Raw genomic sequence first — 18,833 nt, 5'->3', positions numbered from 1 at the left:
CCCTTTAGCTCTTGATGTTCAGAAGATCCTATAGGGAGGCTAGCAACCATGGACTGATGGGGATCTCAGGATAAATCAGATTTCAGAGGACCCAAGAATTTGCCTGAAATTACACATAGAACTTTCTGTTTGTATTTGTTTTTCTAGGTCAGTAGCCTTCGATAGAATATTAGAGAGGTCCCTAATCCATTTGGAACCTGACTAGGACTGTGAGCAGGAGTCCTATTAATATCATGGTTATGCAGACCTCTTAAGTGGAAGAGGTCTTCCATTAACCATGATAATGTAAAGTCTGTAAATTACATAGAAGACTGGAATGCATAGACATTTCATATACCCAGTTCACTTTAGGATGGAGAAGCCAGTGTGGCTTCCCTGCTACTTGTGAGCTCCTGTGGCAATGAGGAGGTCTTACTCATCACTAATTAGTGCTTGCCACCTGCTAGGCACCCAGCAGGAGGCGTTGATGGAAGGAGAGGAGGAGGATTTGAGTGACAAGATTACCTGAGGTAGGGGTGGAAATGAGACTGAAATTAGGGACACATTCTAACTAATTTAGGTATGGACAGTTTGGGAATAGAGATTGCCGCTACTGCAAAGGTTTCCCTTTCCCTCCTTTCACCTTCTACCTCAGTAGCTCAGCCAAACTGCCCAAACCACTTGACTAGGACCAGGAGCTTCTTAAGCGCAGGCACCAGCTCATTCACCTTGGTAGCCCTACACTTGAGCTGTCAGCCTGGAATAGAGTTTAGTGACTCGAACTGAATCTAATGGTCCCCTGAGAGAGCTACTGCTAGCCATGTGGCACCTTGGTATTAATTAAAAGGAAGATAGCCCTGCCTCTGAGTGGTGTAGCCTTGAGGCAGGATAAGAAGTTACGGTGAAGTCTCCAACTGTAGCACTAAGTTTGCTAGCACTGGAAGAATTACTAAATAAAGTTATATGCATACTTTAATGGCTTAGTGAGAAATCCTGGGCAGGAAACAGTCCATAGGCACCCAAAAGGGTCTTCTCCTGAGGGGCATTTTATACATTAGGGATATATATGAGTACTGTCTCCATATTATTTAGTGTCCCTTTAAATAAATACTCATTCCCACTGTAGATGCGCTTAACATATGACAGTGAATAAAGGGATAACTCTGTAAGTACATTATTTACATTGATGTGTTGTATATCAACCAATTATTTTTTTCTTTATTACAGAAGTGTTTGACATTTAACCCAGCCAAAAGAATATCTGCCTACAGTGCCCTGTCTCACCCATACTTCCAGGACCTGGAAAGGTGCAAAGAAAACCTGGATTCCCACCTGCCGCCCAGCCAGAACACCTCGGAGCTGAATACAGCCTGAGGCCTCAGCAGCCGCCTTAAGCTGATCCTGCGGAGAACACCCTTGGTGGCTTATGGGTCCCCCTCAGCAAGCCCTACAGAGCTGTGGAGGATTGCTATCTGGAGGCCTTCCAGCTGCTGTCTTCTGGACAGGCTCTGCTTCTCCAAGGAAACCGCCTAGTTTACTGTTTTGAAATCAATGCAAGAGTGATTGCAGCTTTATGTTCATTTGTTTGTTTGTTTGTCTGTTTGTTTCAAGAACCTGGAAAAATTCCAGAAGAAGAGAAGCTGCTGACCAATTGTGCTGCCATTTGATTTTTCTAACCTTGAATGCTGCCAGTGTGGAGTGGGTAATCCAGGCACAGCTGAGTTATGATGTAATCTCTCTGCAGCTGCCGGGCCTGATTTGGTACTTTTGAGTGTGTGTGTGCGTGTGTGTGTGTGTGTGTGTGTGTGTGTGTGTATGTGAGAGATTCTGTGATCTTTTAAAGTGTTACTTTTTGTAAACGACAAGAATAATTCAATTTTAAAGACTCAAGGTGGTCAGTAAATAACAGGCATTTGTTCACTGAAGGTGATTCACCAAAATAGTCTTCTCAAATTAGAAAGTTAACCCCATGTCCTCAGCATTTCTTTTCTGGCCAAAAGCAGTAAATTTGCTAGCAGTAAAAGATGAAGTTTTATACACACAGCAAAAAGGAGGAAAAATTCTAGTATATTTTAAGAGATGTGCATGCATTCTATTTAGTCTTCAAAAAGCTGAATTTACTTGTTGTAAGTCTATTTTAACCTTCTGTATGATATCATGCTTTATCATTTCTTTTGGAAAATAGCCTGTAAGCTTTTTATTACTTGCTATAGATTTAGGGAGTGTACCTCAGATAGATTTTAAAAAAAAGAATAGAAAGCCTTTATTTCCTGGTTTGAAATTCCTTTCTTCCCTTTTTTTGTTGTTGTTATTGTTGTTTGTTGTTGTTATTTTGTTTTTGTTTTTAGGAATTTGTCAGAAACTCTTTCCTGTTTTGGTTTGGAGAGTAGTTCTCTCTAACTAGAGACAGGAGTGGCCTTGAAATTTTCCTCATCTATTACACTGTACTTTCTGCCACACACTGCCTTGTTGGCAAAGTATCCATCTTGTCTATCTCCCGGCACTTCTGAAATATATTGCTACCATTGTATAACTAATAACAGATTGCTTAAGCTGTTCCCATGCACCACCTGTTTGCTTGCTTTCAATGAACCTTTCATAAATTCGCAGTCTCAGCTTATGGTTTATGGCCTCAATCCTGCAAACCTAACAGGGTCACATATGTTCTCTAATGCAGTCCTTCTACCTGGTGTTTACTTTTGTTACCTAAATAATGAGTAGGATCTTGTTTTGTTTTATCACCAGCACACAGATTGCTATAAACTGTTACTTTGTGAATTACATTTTTATAGAAGATATTTTCAGTGTCTTTACCTGAGGGTATGTCTTTAGCTATGTTTTAGGGCCATAACATTTACTCTATCAAATGATCTTTTCTCCATCCCCCAGGCTGTGCTTATTTCTAGTGCCTTGTGCTCACTCCTGCTCTCTACAGAGCCAGCCTGGCCTGGGCATTGTAAACAGCTTTTCCTTTTTCTCTTACTGTTTTCTCTACAGTCCTTTATATTTCATACCATCTCTGCCTTATAAGTGGTTTAGTGCTCAGTTGGCTCTAGTAACCAGAGGACACAGAAAGTATCTTTTGGAAAGTTTAGCCACCTGTGCTTTCTGACTCAGAGTGCATGCAACAGTTAGATCATGCAACAGTTAGATTGTGTTTAGGGTTAGGATTTTCAAAGAATGGAGGTTGCTGCACTCAGAAAATAATTCAGATCATGTTTATGCATTATTAAGTTGTACTGAATTCTTTGCAGCTTAATGTGATATATGACTATCTTGAACAAGAGAAAAAACTAGGAGATGTTTCTCCTGAAGAGCTTTTGGGGTTGGGAACTATTCTTTTTTAATTGCTGTACTACTTAACATTGTTCTAATTCAGTAGCTTGAGGAACAGGAACATTGTTTTCTAGAGCAAGATAATAAAGGAGATGGGCCATACAAATGTTTTCTACTTTCGTTGTGACAACATTGATTAGGTGTTGTCAGTACTATAAATGCTTGAGATATAATGAATCCACAGCATTCAAGATCAGGTCTACTCAAAGTCTCACATGGAAAAGTGAGTTCTGCCTTTCCTTTGATCGAGGGTCAAAATACAAAGACATTTTTGCTAGGGCCTGCAAATTGAATTTAAAAACTCACTGCACTGATTCATCTGAGCTTTTTGGTTAGTATTCATGGCTAGAGTGAACATAGCTTTAGTTTTTGCTGTTGTAAAAGTGTTTTCATAAGTTCACTCAAGAAAAATGCAGCTGTTCTGAACTGGAATTTTTCAGCATTCTTTAGAATTTTAAATGAGTAGAGAGCTCAACTTTTATTCCTAGCATCTGCTTTTGACTCATTTCTAGGCAGTGCTTATGAAGAAAAATTAAAGCACAAACATTCTGGCATTCAATTGTTGGCAGATTATCTTCTGATGACACAGAATGAAAGGGCATCTCAGCCTCTCTGAACTTTGTAAAAGTCTGTCCCCAGTTCTTCCATCGGTGTAGTTGTTGCATTTTAGTGAATACTCTCTTGATTTATGTATTTTATGTCCAGATTCGCCATTTCTGAAATCCAGATCCAACACAAGCAGTCTTGCCGTTAGGGCATTTTGAAGCAGATAGTAGAGTAAGAACTTAGTGACTACAGCTTATTCTTCTGTAACATATGGTTTCAAACATCTTTGCCAAAAGCTAAGCAGTGGTGAACTGAAAAGGGCATATTGCCCCAAGGTTACACTGAAGCAGCTCATAGCAAGTTAAAATATTGTGGCAGATTTGAAATCATGTTTGAATTTCATAGTAGGACCAGTACAAGAATGTCCCTGCTAGTTTCTGTTTGATGTTTGGTTCTGGCAGCTCAGGCATTTTGGGAACTGTTGCACAGGGTGGAGTCAAAACAACCTACATATAAAAAGAGAAAAAGAGAAACTTGTCCATTTAGCTTTCATAAGAAATCCCATGGCAAAGGGTAATAAAAAGGACCTAATCTTAAAAATACAATTTCTAAGCACTTGTAAGAACCCAGTGGGTTGGAGCCTCCCACTTTGTCCTTCCTTTGAAGTGGATGGGAACTGAAGGTGCAAAGAACCTGTTTTGGAAGAAAGCCTGGGGCCATTTCAGCCCCCTGTATTCTCATGATTTTCTCTCAGGAAGCACACACTGTGAATGGCAGACTTTTCATTTAGCCCCAGGTGACTTACTAAAAATAGTTGAAAATTATTCACCTAAGAATAGAATCTCAGCATTGTGTTAAATAAAAATGAAAGCTTTAGAAGGCATGAGATGTTCCTATCTTAAATAAAGCATGTTTCTTTTCTATAGAGAAATGTATAGTTTGACTCTCCAGAATGTACTATCCATCTTGATGAGAAAACTCTTAAATAGTACCAAACATTTTGAACTTTAAATTATGTATTTAAAGTGAGTGTTTAAGAAACTGTAGCTGCTTCTTTTACAAGTGGTGCCTATTAAAGTCAGTAATGGCCATTATTGTTCCATTGTGGAAATTAAATTATGTAAGCTTCCTAATATCATAAACATATTAAAATTCTTCTAAAATATTGCTTTTCTTTTAAGTGACAATTTGACTATTCTTATGATAAGCACATGAGAGTGTCTTACATTTTCCAAAAGCAGGCTTTAATTGCATAGTTGAGTCTAGGAAAAAAATAATGTTAAAAGTTAATATGCCACGATAATTACTTAATTATGTTAGTATAGAAACTACAGAATATTTACCCTGGAAAGAAAATATTGGTATGTTATTATAAACTCTTAGATATTTATATAATTCAAAAGAATGCATGTTTCACATTGTGACAGATAAAGATGTATGATTTCTAAGGCTTTAAAAATTATTCATGAAACAGTGGGCAATAGATAAAGGAAATTCTGGAGAAAATGAAGGTATTTAAAGGGTAGTTTCAAAGCTATATATATTTTGAAGGATATATTCTTTATGAACAAATATATTGTAAGAATTTATACTAAGGTCATCTGGTAACTGTGGGATTAATATGGTCAAAAACAAATGTTATGGAGAAGCTGTCCCAAGCAAACTAAATTACCTGTACTTTTTTTCCCATTTCAAGGGAAGAGGCAACCACGTGAAGCAATACTTCTTACACATGCCTAAGAATGTTCATTGAAAAAATAAATTTTTAAAAGGCATGTGTTTCCTATGCCACCAATACTTTTGAAAAATTGTGAACCTTACCCAAAACCATTTATCATGTCCATTAAGTATATTTGGGTATATAATTAGGAAGATATTTACATGTTCCTTCTCCACAGTGGAAAAACTTATTGAGGCTACCAAAGTGTGCCAAGAAATGTAAGTCCTTAGAGTAATTAGAAATGCTGTTTTCCTCAAAAGCATGAGAAACTAGCATTTTCATTTCTTATTTACTCCCTTTCTATATCAATGCAATTCACAACCCAATTTTAATACATCCGTATATCTCAAGCATTTCTATCTTGTACTTTTTCTGAAAATAAACCAAAAATAATCCTTTGGTCTCTCTATCTTCTGACCTTTGTAAGCAACAGAAATGTAAAAACAGAAGGGGTCCAATTTTTACACGTTTTTTTCTCAAGTAGCCTTTCTGGGGATTTTTATTTTCTTAATGAAGTGCCAATCAGCTTTTCAAAATGTTTTCTATTTCTTAGCATTTCCAGGAAGTGATAACGTTTAGCTAAATGAGTAGAAGTGGACTTCCTTCAACATATTGTTACCTTGTCTAGCCTTAGGAAGAAAACAAGAGCCACCTGAAAATAAATACAGGCTCTTTTCGAGCATCTGCTGAAACACTATTACAGCAGTTTGAAGTTGATATGGTAGGAAAGGAAGGTGACTTTTCTTGCAAAAGTCTTTCTAAACATTCACACTGTCCTAAGAGATGAGCTTTCTTGTTTTATTCCAGTATATTCCACAAGGTGGCACTTTTAGAGAAAAACAAATCTGATGAAGACTAAAGAGGTACTTCTAAAAGAGATTTCATTCTAACTTTATTTTTCTGCGCATATTTAACTCTTTCCTAGCACTTGTTTTTTGGGATGATTAATAGTCTTTATAATGTTCCGTAACTTCAATATTTTACTTGTTACCTAGGTTCTGAACAATTGTCTGCAAATAAATTGTTCTTAAGGATGGATAATACACCCATTTTGATCATTTAAGTAAAGAAAGCCTAGTCATTCATTCAGTCAAGAAAAAATTTTTGAAGTACCCAGTTACCTTACTTTTCTAGATTAAAACAGGCTTAGTTACTAAAAAGGCAGTCCTCATCTGTGAACAGGATAGTTTCGTTAGAAGTATAAAACTCCTTTAGTGGCCCCAGTTAAAACACACATACCCTCTCTGCTGCTTTCAAATTCCCTAGCATGGTGGCCTTTCAACATTGATTAAATTTTAAAATCCTAATTTAAAGATCAGGTGAGCAAAATGAGTAGCACATCAGTAATTCAGTAGACAAAACTTTTGTCTGAAAAATTGCTGTATTGAAACAGAGCCCTAAAATACCAAAAGACCAGGTAATTTTAACATTCGTGGAATCACAAATGTAAATTCATAAGAAGCTCTAATTAAAAAAAAAAAAAAAGTCTGAAGTATATGAGCATAACAACTTAGGAGTGTGTCTACATACTTAACTTTTGAAGTTTTTTGGCAACTTTATATACTTTTTTTAAATTTACAAGTCTACTTAAAGACTTCTTATACCCCAAATGATTAAGTTAATTTTAGAGGTCACCTTTCTCACAGCAGTGTCACTTGAAATTTAGTAGGGAAGGATATTGCAGTGTTTTTCAGTTTCCTTAGCACAGCACCACAGAAAGCAGCTTATTCCTTTTGAGTGGCAGACACTCGACGGTGCCTGCCCAACTTTCCTCCTGAGTGGCAAGCAGATGAGTCTCAGTAATTCATACTGAACCAAAATGCCACATACACTAGGGGCAGTCAGAAACTGGCTGAGAAATCCCCCGCCTCATTCGCCCCTCTGCTCCCAGGAACTAGAGTCCAGTTAAAGCCCCTATGCGAAAGGCCGAATTCCACCCCAGGGTTTGTTATCACAGTGGCCAGTCTGAACCCCATTTGCTCGTGCTCAAAACTTGACTCCCACTTGAAAGCCTTCCGGGCGCGCTGCCTCGTTGCCCCGCCCCTTTGGCAGGAGAGAGGCAGTGGGCGAGGCCGGGCTGGGGCCCCGCCTCCCACTCACCTGCCGGTGCCTGAAATTATGTGCGGCCCCGCGGGCTGCTTTCCGAGGTCAGAGTGCCCTGCTGCTGTCTCAGAGGCATCTGTTCTGCAAATCTTAGGAAGAAAAATGTCCCTAGAAGCAAACGGGTGTCTTCTGTGCATAAATAAGTACAACACAATTCTCCGAAAGTTCGGGTAAAAAGAGATGCGGTAGCAGCTGCCCTATGTGAAGCTGTCTACCCCGCATCTCTCAGGCGCTAAGCTCAGTTTTTGTTTTTGTTTTTGTTTTTTTAAAGAAAAGATGTATAATTGCAGGAATTTTTTTTTTATTTTTTTATTTTCCATCATTCTACATATGTGATGGTGAAAGATATGCCTGGAAAAGTTTTGTTTTGAAAAGTTTATTTTCTGCTTCGTCTTCAGTTGGCAAAAGCTCTCAATTCTTTAGCTTCCAGTTTCTTTTCTCTCTTTTTCTTTGTTAGGTAATTAAAGGTATATAAACAAATTATCTCATGTAGCAGGGGATTTTCATGTTGAGAGGAATCTTCCGTGTGAGTTGTTTGGTCACACAAATAACCCTTTCTCAATTTTAGGAGTTTGGATTGTCAAATGTAGGTTTTTCTCAAAGGGGGCATATAACTACATATTGACTGCCAAGAACTATGACTGTAGCACTAATCAGCAAACATAGAGCCACACAATTATTTAATTTCTAACTCTCTGTGGTTCCTAGAAAAATTCCGTTGATGTGCTTAGGTTAAAGTTCTGAAGATACCCGTTGTACCCTTACTTGAAAGTTTCTAATCTTAAGTTTTATGAAATGCAATAATATGTATCAGCTAGCAATATTTCTGTGATCACCAACAACTCTCAGTTTGATCTTAAAGTCTGAATAATAAAACAAATCCCAGCAGTAATACATTTCTTGAACCTCACAGTGCATGATATATCTTTTCATTCTGATCCTGTGTTTGCAAAAATATACACATGTATATCATAGTTCCTCACTTTTTATTCATTTGTTTTCCTATTACCTGTAGTAAATATATTAGTTAGTACATGGAATTTATAGCATCAGCTACCCCCAGGAACAGCACCTGACAGGCGGGGAATTTTTTTTCAAGTTGTTCTACATTTGCATAAATTATTTCTATTATTATTCATGTATGTTATTTATTTCTGAATCACACTAGTCCTGTGAAAGTACAACTGAAGGCAGAAAGTGTTAGGATTTTGCATCTAATGTTCATTATCATGGTATTGATGGACCTAAGAAAATAAAAATTAGACTAAGCCCCCAAATAAGCTGCATGCATTTGTAACATGATTAGTAGATTTGAATATATAGATGTAGTATTTTGGGTATCTAGGTGTTTTATCATTATGTAAAGGAATTAAAGTAAAGGACTTTGTAGTTGTTTTTTATTAAATATGCATATAGTAGAGTGCGAAAATATAGCAAAAATAAAAACTAAAGGTAGAAAAGCATTTTAGATATGCCTTAATTTAGGAACTGTGCCAGGTGGCCCTCGGAATAGATGCCAGGCAGAGACCAGTGCCTGGGTGGTGCCTCCTCTTGTCTGCCCTCATGAAGAAGCTTCCCTCACGTGATGTAGTGCCCTCGTAGGTGTCATGTGGAGTAGTGGGAACAGGCAGTACTGTTGAGAGGAGAGCAGTGTGAGAGTTTTTCTGTAGAAGCAGAACTGTCAGCTTGTGCCTTGAGGCTTCCAGAACGTGTCAGATGGAGAAGTCCAAGTTTCCATGCTTCAGGCAACTTAGCTGTGTACAGAAGCAATCCAGTGTGGTAATAAAAAGCAAGGATTGCCTGTATAATTTATTATAAAATAAAAGGGATTTTAACAACCAACAATTCCCAACACCTCAAAAGCTTGTTGCATTTTTTGGTATTTGAGGTTTTTATCTGAAGGTTAAAGGGCAAGTGTTTGGTATAGAAGAGCAGTATGTGTTAAGAAAAGAAAAATATTGGTTCGCGTAGAGTGCAAATTAGAGCTAGAAAGTTTTATAGGATTATCATTTTGAGATGTGTTAAAGTAGGTTTTCACTGTAAAATGTATTAGTGTTTCTGCATTGCCATAGGGCCTGGTTAAAACTTTCTCTTAGGTTTCAGGAAGACTGTCACACACAGTAAGCTTTTTTCCTTCTGACTTATAATAGAAAATGTTTTGAAAGTAAAAAAAAAAAAAAAAAAACTCTAATTTGGAAATTTGACTTGTTAGTTTCTGTGTTTGAAATCATGGTTCTAGAAATGTAGAAATTGTGTATATCAGATACTCATCTAGGCTGTGTGAACCAGCCCAAGATGACCAACATCCCCACACCTCTACATCTCTGTCCCCTGTATCTCTTCCTTTCTACCACTAAAGTGTTCCCTGCTACCATCCTGGCTTGTCCACATGGTGCTCTCCATCTTCCTCCACATCATGGACCACAGGTGTGCCTGTCTAGGCCTGGCCACCACTCCCAACTTGACCTAGCCACATTCATCTAGAGATGGTTCCTGATGCTGGGCACAGACTGTGCTCATGGCACCCATTAGAAATGCCTCTAGCATCTTCGTATGCATCTTGATTTTTAAACCAAGTCATTGTACAGAGCATTCAGTTTTGGCTGTGGTACCAAGAGAAAAACTAATCAAGAATATAAACCACATTCCAGGCTGCTGTTTTCTCTCCATCTACAGGCCACACTTTTACTGTATTTCTTCATACTTGAAATTCATTCTGCTATTTTCATATCAGGGTACAGACTTATAAGGGTGCATGTTCCTTAAAGGTGCATAATTTTTCTTATTCCGTTTGCTTATATTGCTACAGAATGCTCTGTTTTGGTGCTTTGAGTTCTGCAGACCCAAGAAGCAGTGTGGAAATTCACTGCCTGGGACACAGTCTTATAAGAATGTTGGCAGGTGACTTGGTATCAGATGTTGCTTCTCTTTTCTCTGTACACAGATTGAGAGGACTAGCCTGTCGGGTCCACCCTGTGGGTGCAGCACAGCTCTCTGAGAGCAAGAACCTTCCTACCTATTCTAACGTTTTTGCCCTCTAAGAAAAATGGCCTCAGGTATGGTATAGACATAGCAAGAGGGGAAGGGCTGTCTCACTCTAGCAACCATCCCTCCATTACACACAGAAAGCCCTCTTGAAGCAAAAGAAGAAGAAAGAAAGAAAGCTTATCTCTAAGGCTACTGTCTTCAGAATGCTCTGAGCTGAATGCTCTTGCTCCTTTCCCAAGAGGCAGATGAAAATATAGGCCAGTTTATCTAGACCCTTCCTATCTGAGGAGGAGAATAGAAAAGTAGGGTAAATATGTAATGTAAAATATGTCATTCAAGGACCACCAAAACTTTAAGTACCCTATCATTAAAAATCTAGTTTTAAAAGTAGCTCAAGTAAGGGATGCTTTGTGACCCAGGGTTTCTGAAGTCAGATAGCCATTCTTACCTGCCCCTTACTCTGACTTATTGGGAAAGGGAGAACTGCAGTGGTGTTTCTGTTACAGTGGCAAAGGTAACATGTCAGAAAATTCAGAGGGTTGCATACCAATAATCCTTTGGAAACTGGATGTCTTACTGGGTGCTAGAATGAAAATGTAGGTATTTATTGTCAGATGATGAAGTTCATTGTTTTTTTCAAAATTGGTGTTGAAATATCACTGTCCAATGTGTTCACTTATGTGAAAGCTAAATTGAATGAGGCAAAAAGAGCAAATAGTTTGTATATTTGTAATACCTTTTGTATTTCTTACAATAAAAATATTGGTAGCAAATACAAATAATAAAAACAATAACTTTAAACTGCTTTCTGGAGATGAATTACTCTCCTGGCTATTTTCTTTTTTACTTTAATGTAAAATGAGTATAACTGTAGTGAGTAAAATTCATTAAATTCCAAGTTTTAGCAGAATGTGGTTTTTTCTTTCTTTTTTTTTTTTTTTTTTTTTTTTTTTTTTTTTTTTTTGGTGCTTCTTATTTGCAACCTGGCCATGTGGTAGAAAGAATGTGTTTTAAAGTTTTACTTTAAGAGATTCCTTTTCAGGCTTCTAGTGTTTAAAAAGTAAATAACAGCTAAGTGAGCTTAGAACTCATTCAACAATTGGCCAGGCACGGTGGCTCATGCCTTTAATCCCAGTACTTTGGGAGGCCGAGGCAGGCAGATCACCAGAGGTCAGGAGTTCAAGACCAGGCTGGCCAACGTGGTGAAACCCTGTGTCTACTAAAAATACATGAAAACTAGCCGGGCATGGTGGCACGCGCCTGTAATCCCAGCTACTCAGGAGGCTGAGGCAGGAGAATCACTTGAACCTGGGAAGTGGAGGTTGCAGTGACCTAAGATGGCGCCACTGCACTCCTGCCTAAGCAACAGAGCAAGACTCCATCTCAAAAAAAAAAAAGAACTCATTCAACAATCATGCGTTGCTTAATGACTGAGATACAGTCTGAGAGATGCATTGTTAGGGGATTTCATCGTTGTGAGAACATCATAGAGTGTACTTACACAAATACACACCTAGACTAGATGGTGTAGCCTAAGCCTCCTAGGCTACAAACCTGTATAGTATTGAATACCGTAGGCAATTGTAACACATTGTTAAGTATTTGTGTATCTAAACATAGAAAAGGTACAGTCAAAATATGGTATAAAAGATAAAAAATGGTACACCTGCAAAGGGCACTTACAATGAATGGAGCTTTCAGGACTGGAAGTTTCTCAGGATAAGTCAGTGAGTGGTGAGTGAATGTGAAGGCCTAGGACATTACACTACTGTAGACTTTACTGTACCCTTAGGTCACACTAAATTTATTTTAAATTTTTTCTTTAATAATAAATTAACCTTGGCTTACTGTAAATTTTTTAGTTTATAAACTTTAATTTTTTTTAACTTTTTGACTTTTTTTTTTTTTTTTGAGACAGGGTCTCACTCTGTCACCTACGCTGGAGTACAGTGGCACAATCATGGCTCACTGCAGCCTCCACCTCCCAGGCTCAACCTATCCTCCCACTTCAGTCCCCTACCCCCAAGTAGCTGGGATTTCAGGGGCATGATTGACTCTTTTATAATAACACTTTATTTTTAAACACAAACACATTGCACAGCTATACAAAAATATTTTCTTTATTCTATAAGATTTTTTCTATTTTTAATTTTTTTTTTTAATTTTTAAACTGTTTCATTAAAAACCAACATGCAAACACACACATTAGCCTAGGCCTACACAGGGTCAGGGTTATCAATATCATTGTCTTCTACCTCCATATCTTGTCCCACAGGAAGGACTTCAGGGGCAATAACACACATGGAGCTGTCATCTCCTGTGATAGTGCCTTCTGAAATACTTCCTGAAGGACATGCCTCCGGCTGTTTTACAGTTAACTTTTTTTATAAGTAGGCGTACACTCTGTAGCAATGATTAAAAGTATAGTATAGTAAATACATAAATCAGTAACAGCCATTTATCATTATCACAAATGTGAGTCATGTGTTACACTGTGACCATCACTAGGCAATAGGAATTTTTCAGCTCCACTATAATCTTACCAGACCACCGTTATATATTCAGTTCATCATTATGCAGTGCATGACTGTATTTATTGAACCCTCATTAGTTGACTGTGCTAAGCACTGAAGTTACAAAAATGAGTAAGGCAATGGACAGTCCTTTCAGGAGCTTACAGGAAGAGAAGGGGCTGTGAAAAAGTTTGTGTAACTAATTGCTAATCACCTGGAGATGAGCAAAGTTTTCACCTTGGAAATCATGCTTAAGGGGACTCAAAAACAAAGAGCAATGATTTCCAGTTTCATGAGGAGAAATACTTTGCCCGTGTAGAGGCCTGTAATTTTATGAAAGAGCAGGCAGGGAAGGTGAGGAGGCTGGTGAGACTGTGCCTGGGACAGTGGCCTTCAAATATCTGGATCATAACCTAGAGAAAGAAATAGAATCTGCCAGCATGAGCTGGTACACACATGCACACACATACAAACACACACACACATATATGCTGGATCATTTTCTTTGAAGCTGTGTACAAACAGCTCCTTTGGTTATCTCTGGTATTTGGTACTCACTTAGGACCACATTGCATTAAAAAAGCCTAGTAGCCTTTTGCCATTGATTTTACCCTCTGGACTGTCATCCCAATTTGCATTTCCTGTTGTCTAGGGAAGAACTCCTTATGTGGATGGCTCCCGGAAGGCTATATTTGTTCAAACTTACATTTTACAAAATGATGCTATGTGGTCCACACATTCTCTTTTCTGTTTTGTTATCTACTACTCTGAAAATAACTAGTGACTAAAGCTGATTTCACAATCACATGAATAGGCCATGACTTACAGTTTGAAAATTATTGATAAAAGAGGCGGGTATGTGAAGGAGAGTCAGGAGGTAAGGTCATATAGGCCATGTAAAGGAGCTTGGAACCACAGAAGGACTTTAAAGAAGGAGATTATTTCTGTTAATTTTTGTTCAACTATGTATGTACTGGAGGCAGAGGGCGGAATAGATCAAGCAGCTCCTGAGATACTACACAATAAACCAAAAGGGGGATCATTGTCACTGATACATATATTCCTCTCTTTGTATATAATATCAGGTATACTGTATTTAAATTGGACTTCCAGAATTCCCTAGAAGCTCCCATTAGGACTTGCCTTTATTTTTTCATAGGTCCTAAGTTGCATTTAAATTTTATTTATTTATTTATTTTTGAGGCAGGATCTTACTCTGCACGTAGACTAAAGCGCAGTGGCACAATCTCACCCCCCAAGTATCTGGGACTACAGGCATGCACCACCACTCCTGGCTAATTATTATTATTCTTCTTTGTAGAGACAGGGTCTCACTATGTTGCCTAGGCTGGTCTCAAACTCTTGGGCTCAGGTGATCCTCCTGCCTTGGCCTCCCTAAGTGCTGGCATGAGCCACCATGCCCAGGAGGCTGGTGAGACTGTGCCTGGGACAGTGGCCCTCAAATATCTGGATCATAACCATTTAGATTTTTAAACTTTAAATTTTAAATTTTAAAACTCTTTAAAAAATATTCATGAGGTAATATAAAGGGTCAAGAATTTGATCTTTATTAAGATATCAAAAACTTGTGGTTTATAAAGGGGTCAGTCATAATGATACATGTTTCCACAAACCATAGGCATCTACAACCAGGTCTGATTGGACCATTTTCTTTATTTTTTATTTTATTTATTTATTTATTTTTGAGATGGAATTTCGCTCTTATTGCTTAGGCTGGAGTGAAGTGGCGTGATCTTGGCTCACTGCAACTTCCGCCTCCCAGGTACAAGTAATTCTCCTGTCTCAGCCTCCCAAGTAGCTCGGATTACAGGCATGCACCACCACACCTGGCTAATTTTTTGGGTATTTAGTAGAGATTGGGTTTCACCATGTTAGTCAGGCTGGTTGCAAACTCCTAACCTCAGGTAATCCACTCCCCTCGGCCTCTCAAGTGCTGGGATTACAGGCTTGCGGCACCGCGTCTGGCCTACTGGACCATTTTTTTTTTTTTTTTTTTTTGAAGCTATGTATGAACAGCTCCTTCAGTTATCTCTGTATTACTCACTCAGAACCTACTATACATTACATTACATTACATTACATTACATTACATTACATTACATTACATTACATTACATTACATTAAGAACCTAGTAGCTGTTTGCCACTGATTTTGCCCTTTGGAATGTCAGCCCATTTTGCACCTCCTGTTCTGTAGGGAAACACTCTTAATGGTAGGGATGGGTCCCAGGATGCCATGTTTGCTCTGCGGTGTGGTGAAACCCAGTCTCTACTAAAAATACAAAAATTAGCCAGGCATGGTGGTGCATGTTTGTAATCTCAGCTGCTTAGGAGATTGAGGCAGGAGGATCACTTCAACCCGGGAGGCAGAGGCTGCAGTGAGCTGAGATCACACCACTGTACTCCAGCCTGGGCGACAGAGTGAGACTCTGTGGAATAGAATGCAAAATTCAGATTCTTAAGGCAATGTATTTCTACTTTTATAGATTTATTTTTAAATAAACCCATTTTTATAAAAATGAAAAAAATACAGATAACTTCAAAGATATTATTTGACTTCAATAACTGCATTGGAGGATACCACTAGATGCCCCTTGATACAATTCCCTCTCCTGTGGAAAATTTTGAGAAGCACCACAGCAGCCAAGAGAACACATTGGCACTTGTTTGGAATGGGGTCTGTTGTTCTAAATGCTGTACCTCCTCTGGTCTCCAGGATTCTTCATTTGAAAATGACAACTATTCTGTGATAAAGAAAGTCAAGTTTACCCATATTCACTGGATGTCTACAACTGGTCTCGGCTTTCAAAGAGCATCCGATACAAGGAGGCAGAAGCATCAAGAGGCACCCAGTAGTTCATTGGTTCAACAGTGATGGTTTGTAATAATAGACCCTCCCTCCTGCTCCTTGGATTGCATTGTGATACAGTGTTATTTAACGTGGATGCAGCAAAAATAGTGCCCTGGAGGAGAAGGGAAGCAATTGACATCCAGTGAACTCCCCAAGTGCCAATTTGGTACATGCCATACAAACTATCTTATTTCATCAAGTCATTCTTACCTCCAAAGTGAGAATAAGTAGATGGTGTGGTCAGCCCCAAAAAGTTCTGAAATGAAGTTGTATATAAACACATAGGAAAGAAATATCAGTGCATGCTCTAGGGTCTAGTGGTGCCTAAACAGAGTAGAGGTTCAGTAGTATTGAATGGATTAGTGATGAATTTCCAGTGGCCAAGTGACTGAAATGTAACTGCTGAAATAAAATCATCACATACTTACCATAAAATATTTAAAGAATACAAAAACTACTAAGAAAAAAATTAATATTACCTGAAACTCCACAACCTGGAGAAAATCACTGCTAATATTTTGATAAATAATTTCTAGATACCTAGCTTTGTACAGATACATGTAAGATACAGGAATGAAATTTTACGCTATGATGATGGGCTGGCTGTACACCCCATTCAATAACTTGTGTTTTGAGTGTTGTGTGTTGCTTTACAGAAGATCTTGGACAATTCGTCATTGCAATACATATAAAGCTACATTAACTTCTCTCATAGCTGAATAGTGTGCCATTGTGTAAATGTACTATAATTTACTTACCCAATCCCCTATTGATAGGTATTTCTCCCCACCATATATCCAATTTTTTACTGTTAGAAACAATGCTTCTAAGGAGGGTGCGGTGGCCCACGCCTATAATCCCAGCACTTTGGGAGGCCAAGCCCAGGGGTTTGAGAGCAGCCTGGGCAACATGGTGAAACCCCGTCACTACAAAAAATACAAAAAAAAAAAAAAAAGCCAGGCACGGTGACATGGACCCTGAGACTGAGGTGGGAGGATGGCTTGAGCCAGGAAGGTCCAAGTAGTAAGTCATGATTGTGCCACTGCACTCCAGCCTAGTTGACAGAGTGAGACCCAGTCTCAAAAAAAAAAAAAAAAAAAAAAAAAAAAAGAAGAAGAAGAAGAAAGAAACAGTGTTCTAAGGGCAGTACTGCGCGTGCATTTATTTGCAAATGTCAGCAGCTAGCTTTAAGTCATCTCATCACTGGAAACTCATACACTCATTCATTCAACACTTAATGAACTTCTGTTCCAGGCACCAGCAAACCCTAGAAATACAGTAGTGAACAAAACAAGGTGCTTGCTCTCATGGAGCTAACATAAATATTTGCATAGGATAATTACATTATGATAAGTGCTAAAATTGCTATAAGGTAGAAAGTACTTGCACTGGCCAATGCAAAGACTTTGGTATTTACTCTGAATAAGATGGGAAACTGCTGGAAGATGGGAAACTGGTGTCAGAAAAGGCCCTGTCAAAAGAGTTGAGGCATGAAGAATGAGACTAAGGCAGCTAGGTGGGGTGCTGAGGGGAAAGCAGCTGAAAGCTTCAAGGTAGGAAGGCTTGGTATGTAGAAAAGGCATCAGTGAGCCTAGAGCATAGTCAGTTGGGGGAGGAGTGGTCAGAGATGAGGTTAGAGAGGTAGAGAATGTAGACAGCCTGTTTGAGAAGCTGAATCATAAAGCAAAACAGAGAAATGGAGGTAGAGCTCAGGGAGGATGTGGTATCAAAGGAGAATTCTTGTTTTCTGAGATGGAAGACAGTCCATTGTGGAAACAGAGAGATTGAGGGTGAAAAAGAAGCAATAACAGCAGAAGCAAAGGTAATGAGAAGAGGGAGAGGAAGGGCCCAGGAGAACAAGAGGAAGAGCTGGATTTGAGAGAGAAAAGGATTAATGGGAGGGCAGGCAAAGACAGTGGGTACAGGTACAAACAGACCAGTCAATATGGCAGTGAAACTAGTCATTGATTCATTTAGTAAATATTTATTGAGCACAGTGATGTGCCAAGCACTGTTCTTAGGCACTGGGGATGTGGCAGTAAACAAAATAGACAAAATGTCTTGTTTTTATGGAGCTTGTTTTCTAGTGAGGGGCAACAAATAAATAATTATAGTAAACTAGGATGTTAGATACATGTGTGGGAAGAAATGAGGAAAGGAATATAAAGTGTCGTGGGGGTGCAATTTTAAACGAGGATATCAGTGAAGGCCTCATAGAGAAGGTGACACTAGATCAAAGGACTTACAGAGAAGAGGAATCTAGGTGTATTAGTGATGAAGAAAACAACAGGTGCTAATGCCTTAAGGCAGGAGCATGCCTGCCATGTCCAAAGAACAGCAAGGGGGCCAGTGTAGCAGCAATTAACTGCAAGAGAAAGAAAGGAGATATTCCAGGGAAGTTAGTGGCAGGAGAAGCATATCTTGGAGGGGCTTCTTGGCCAATGCAAAGACTTTGGTATTTACTCTGAATAAGATGGGAAACTGCTGGAAGGCAAGAAGCACAGTCGTGACATATGATCTGACTGTTTGTAAAGCCACTGTGACTGCTCTATTGAGAAAATACTTTAGGGTGGCAAAGATGTAAGCAGGGAGCCTGGGTTAGGAGGCTGTTGTAATAATCCAGATGAGAGATAATGGTAGCTTTGATCAAAGTGAAAACAACGGAGACAACAAGATGTAAGATGTTTTGAAGGTAAAGCTTATAGTAGGTGCTTATAAATTAGACATGGCATTGAAAGAGAAGAAGCGAGGATGGGCTGGGCGTGGTGGCTCACGC

The 18,833-nt window shown here is 38.7% G+C and overlaps 1 protein-coding gene across 5 annotated transcripts in view; it reads left to right on the top strand.

The window, feature by feature from the left end:
• The window catches only part of CDK6 (cyclin dependent kinase 6), a 231,775-nt gene extending 220,193 nt beyond the window's left edge, over positions 1 to 11,582 (top strand). For all 5 annotated transcript variants that reach the window (XM_003318579.6, XM_063814733.1, XM_063814734.1 and 2 more), the window contains one exon: positions 1,207 to 11,582. In XM_003318579.6, coding sequence (XP_003318627.1) covers positions 1,207 to 1,353 — 147 coding nt within the window. In that variant the 3' untranslated portion in view covers positions 1,354 to 11,582. The remainder of the gene's footprint in view (positions 1 to 1,206) is intronic.
• Positions 11,583 to 18,833: the final 7,251 nt, after the last annotated feature.

The sequence above is a fragment of the Pan troglodytes genome, chromosome 6, assembly GCF_028858775.2.
Source record: "Pan troglodytes isolate AG18354 chromosome 6, NHGRI_mPanTro3-v2.0_pri, whole genome shotgun sequence".
Taxonomy (NCBI): domain Eukaryota; kingdom Metazoa; phylum Chordata; class Mammalia; order Primates; family Hominidae; genus Pan; species Pan troglodytes.
Note: the sequence above shows the minus strand (reverse complement) of the source record. Positions and strands in the feature narration are given on the sequence as shown.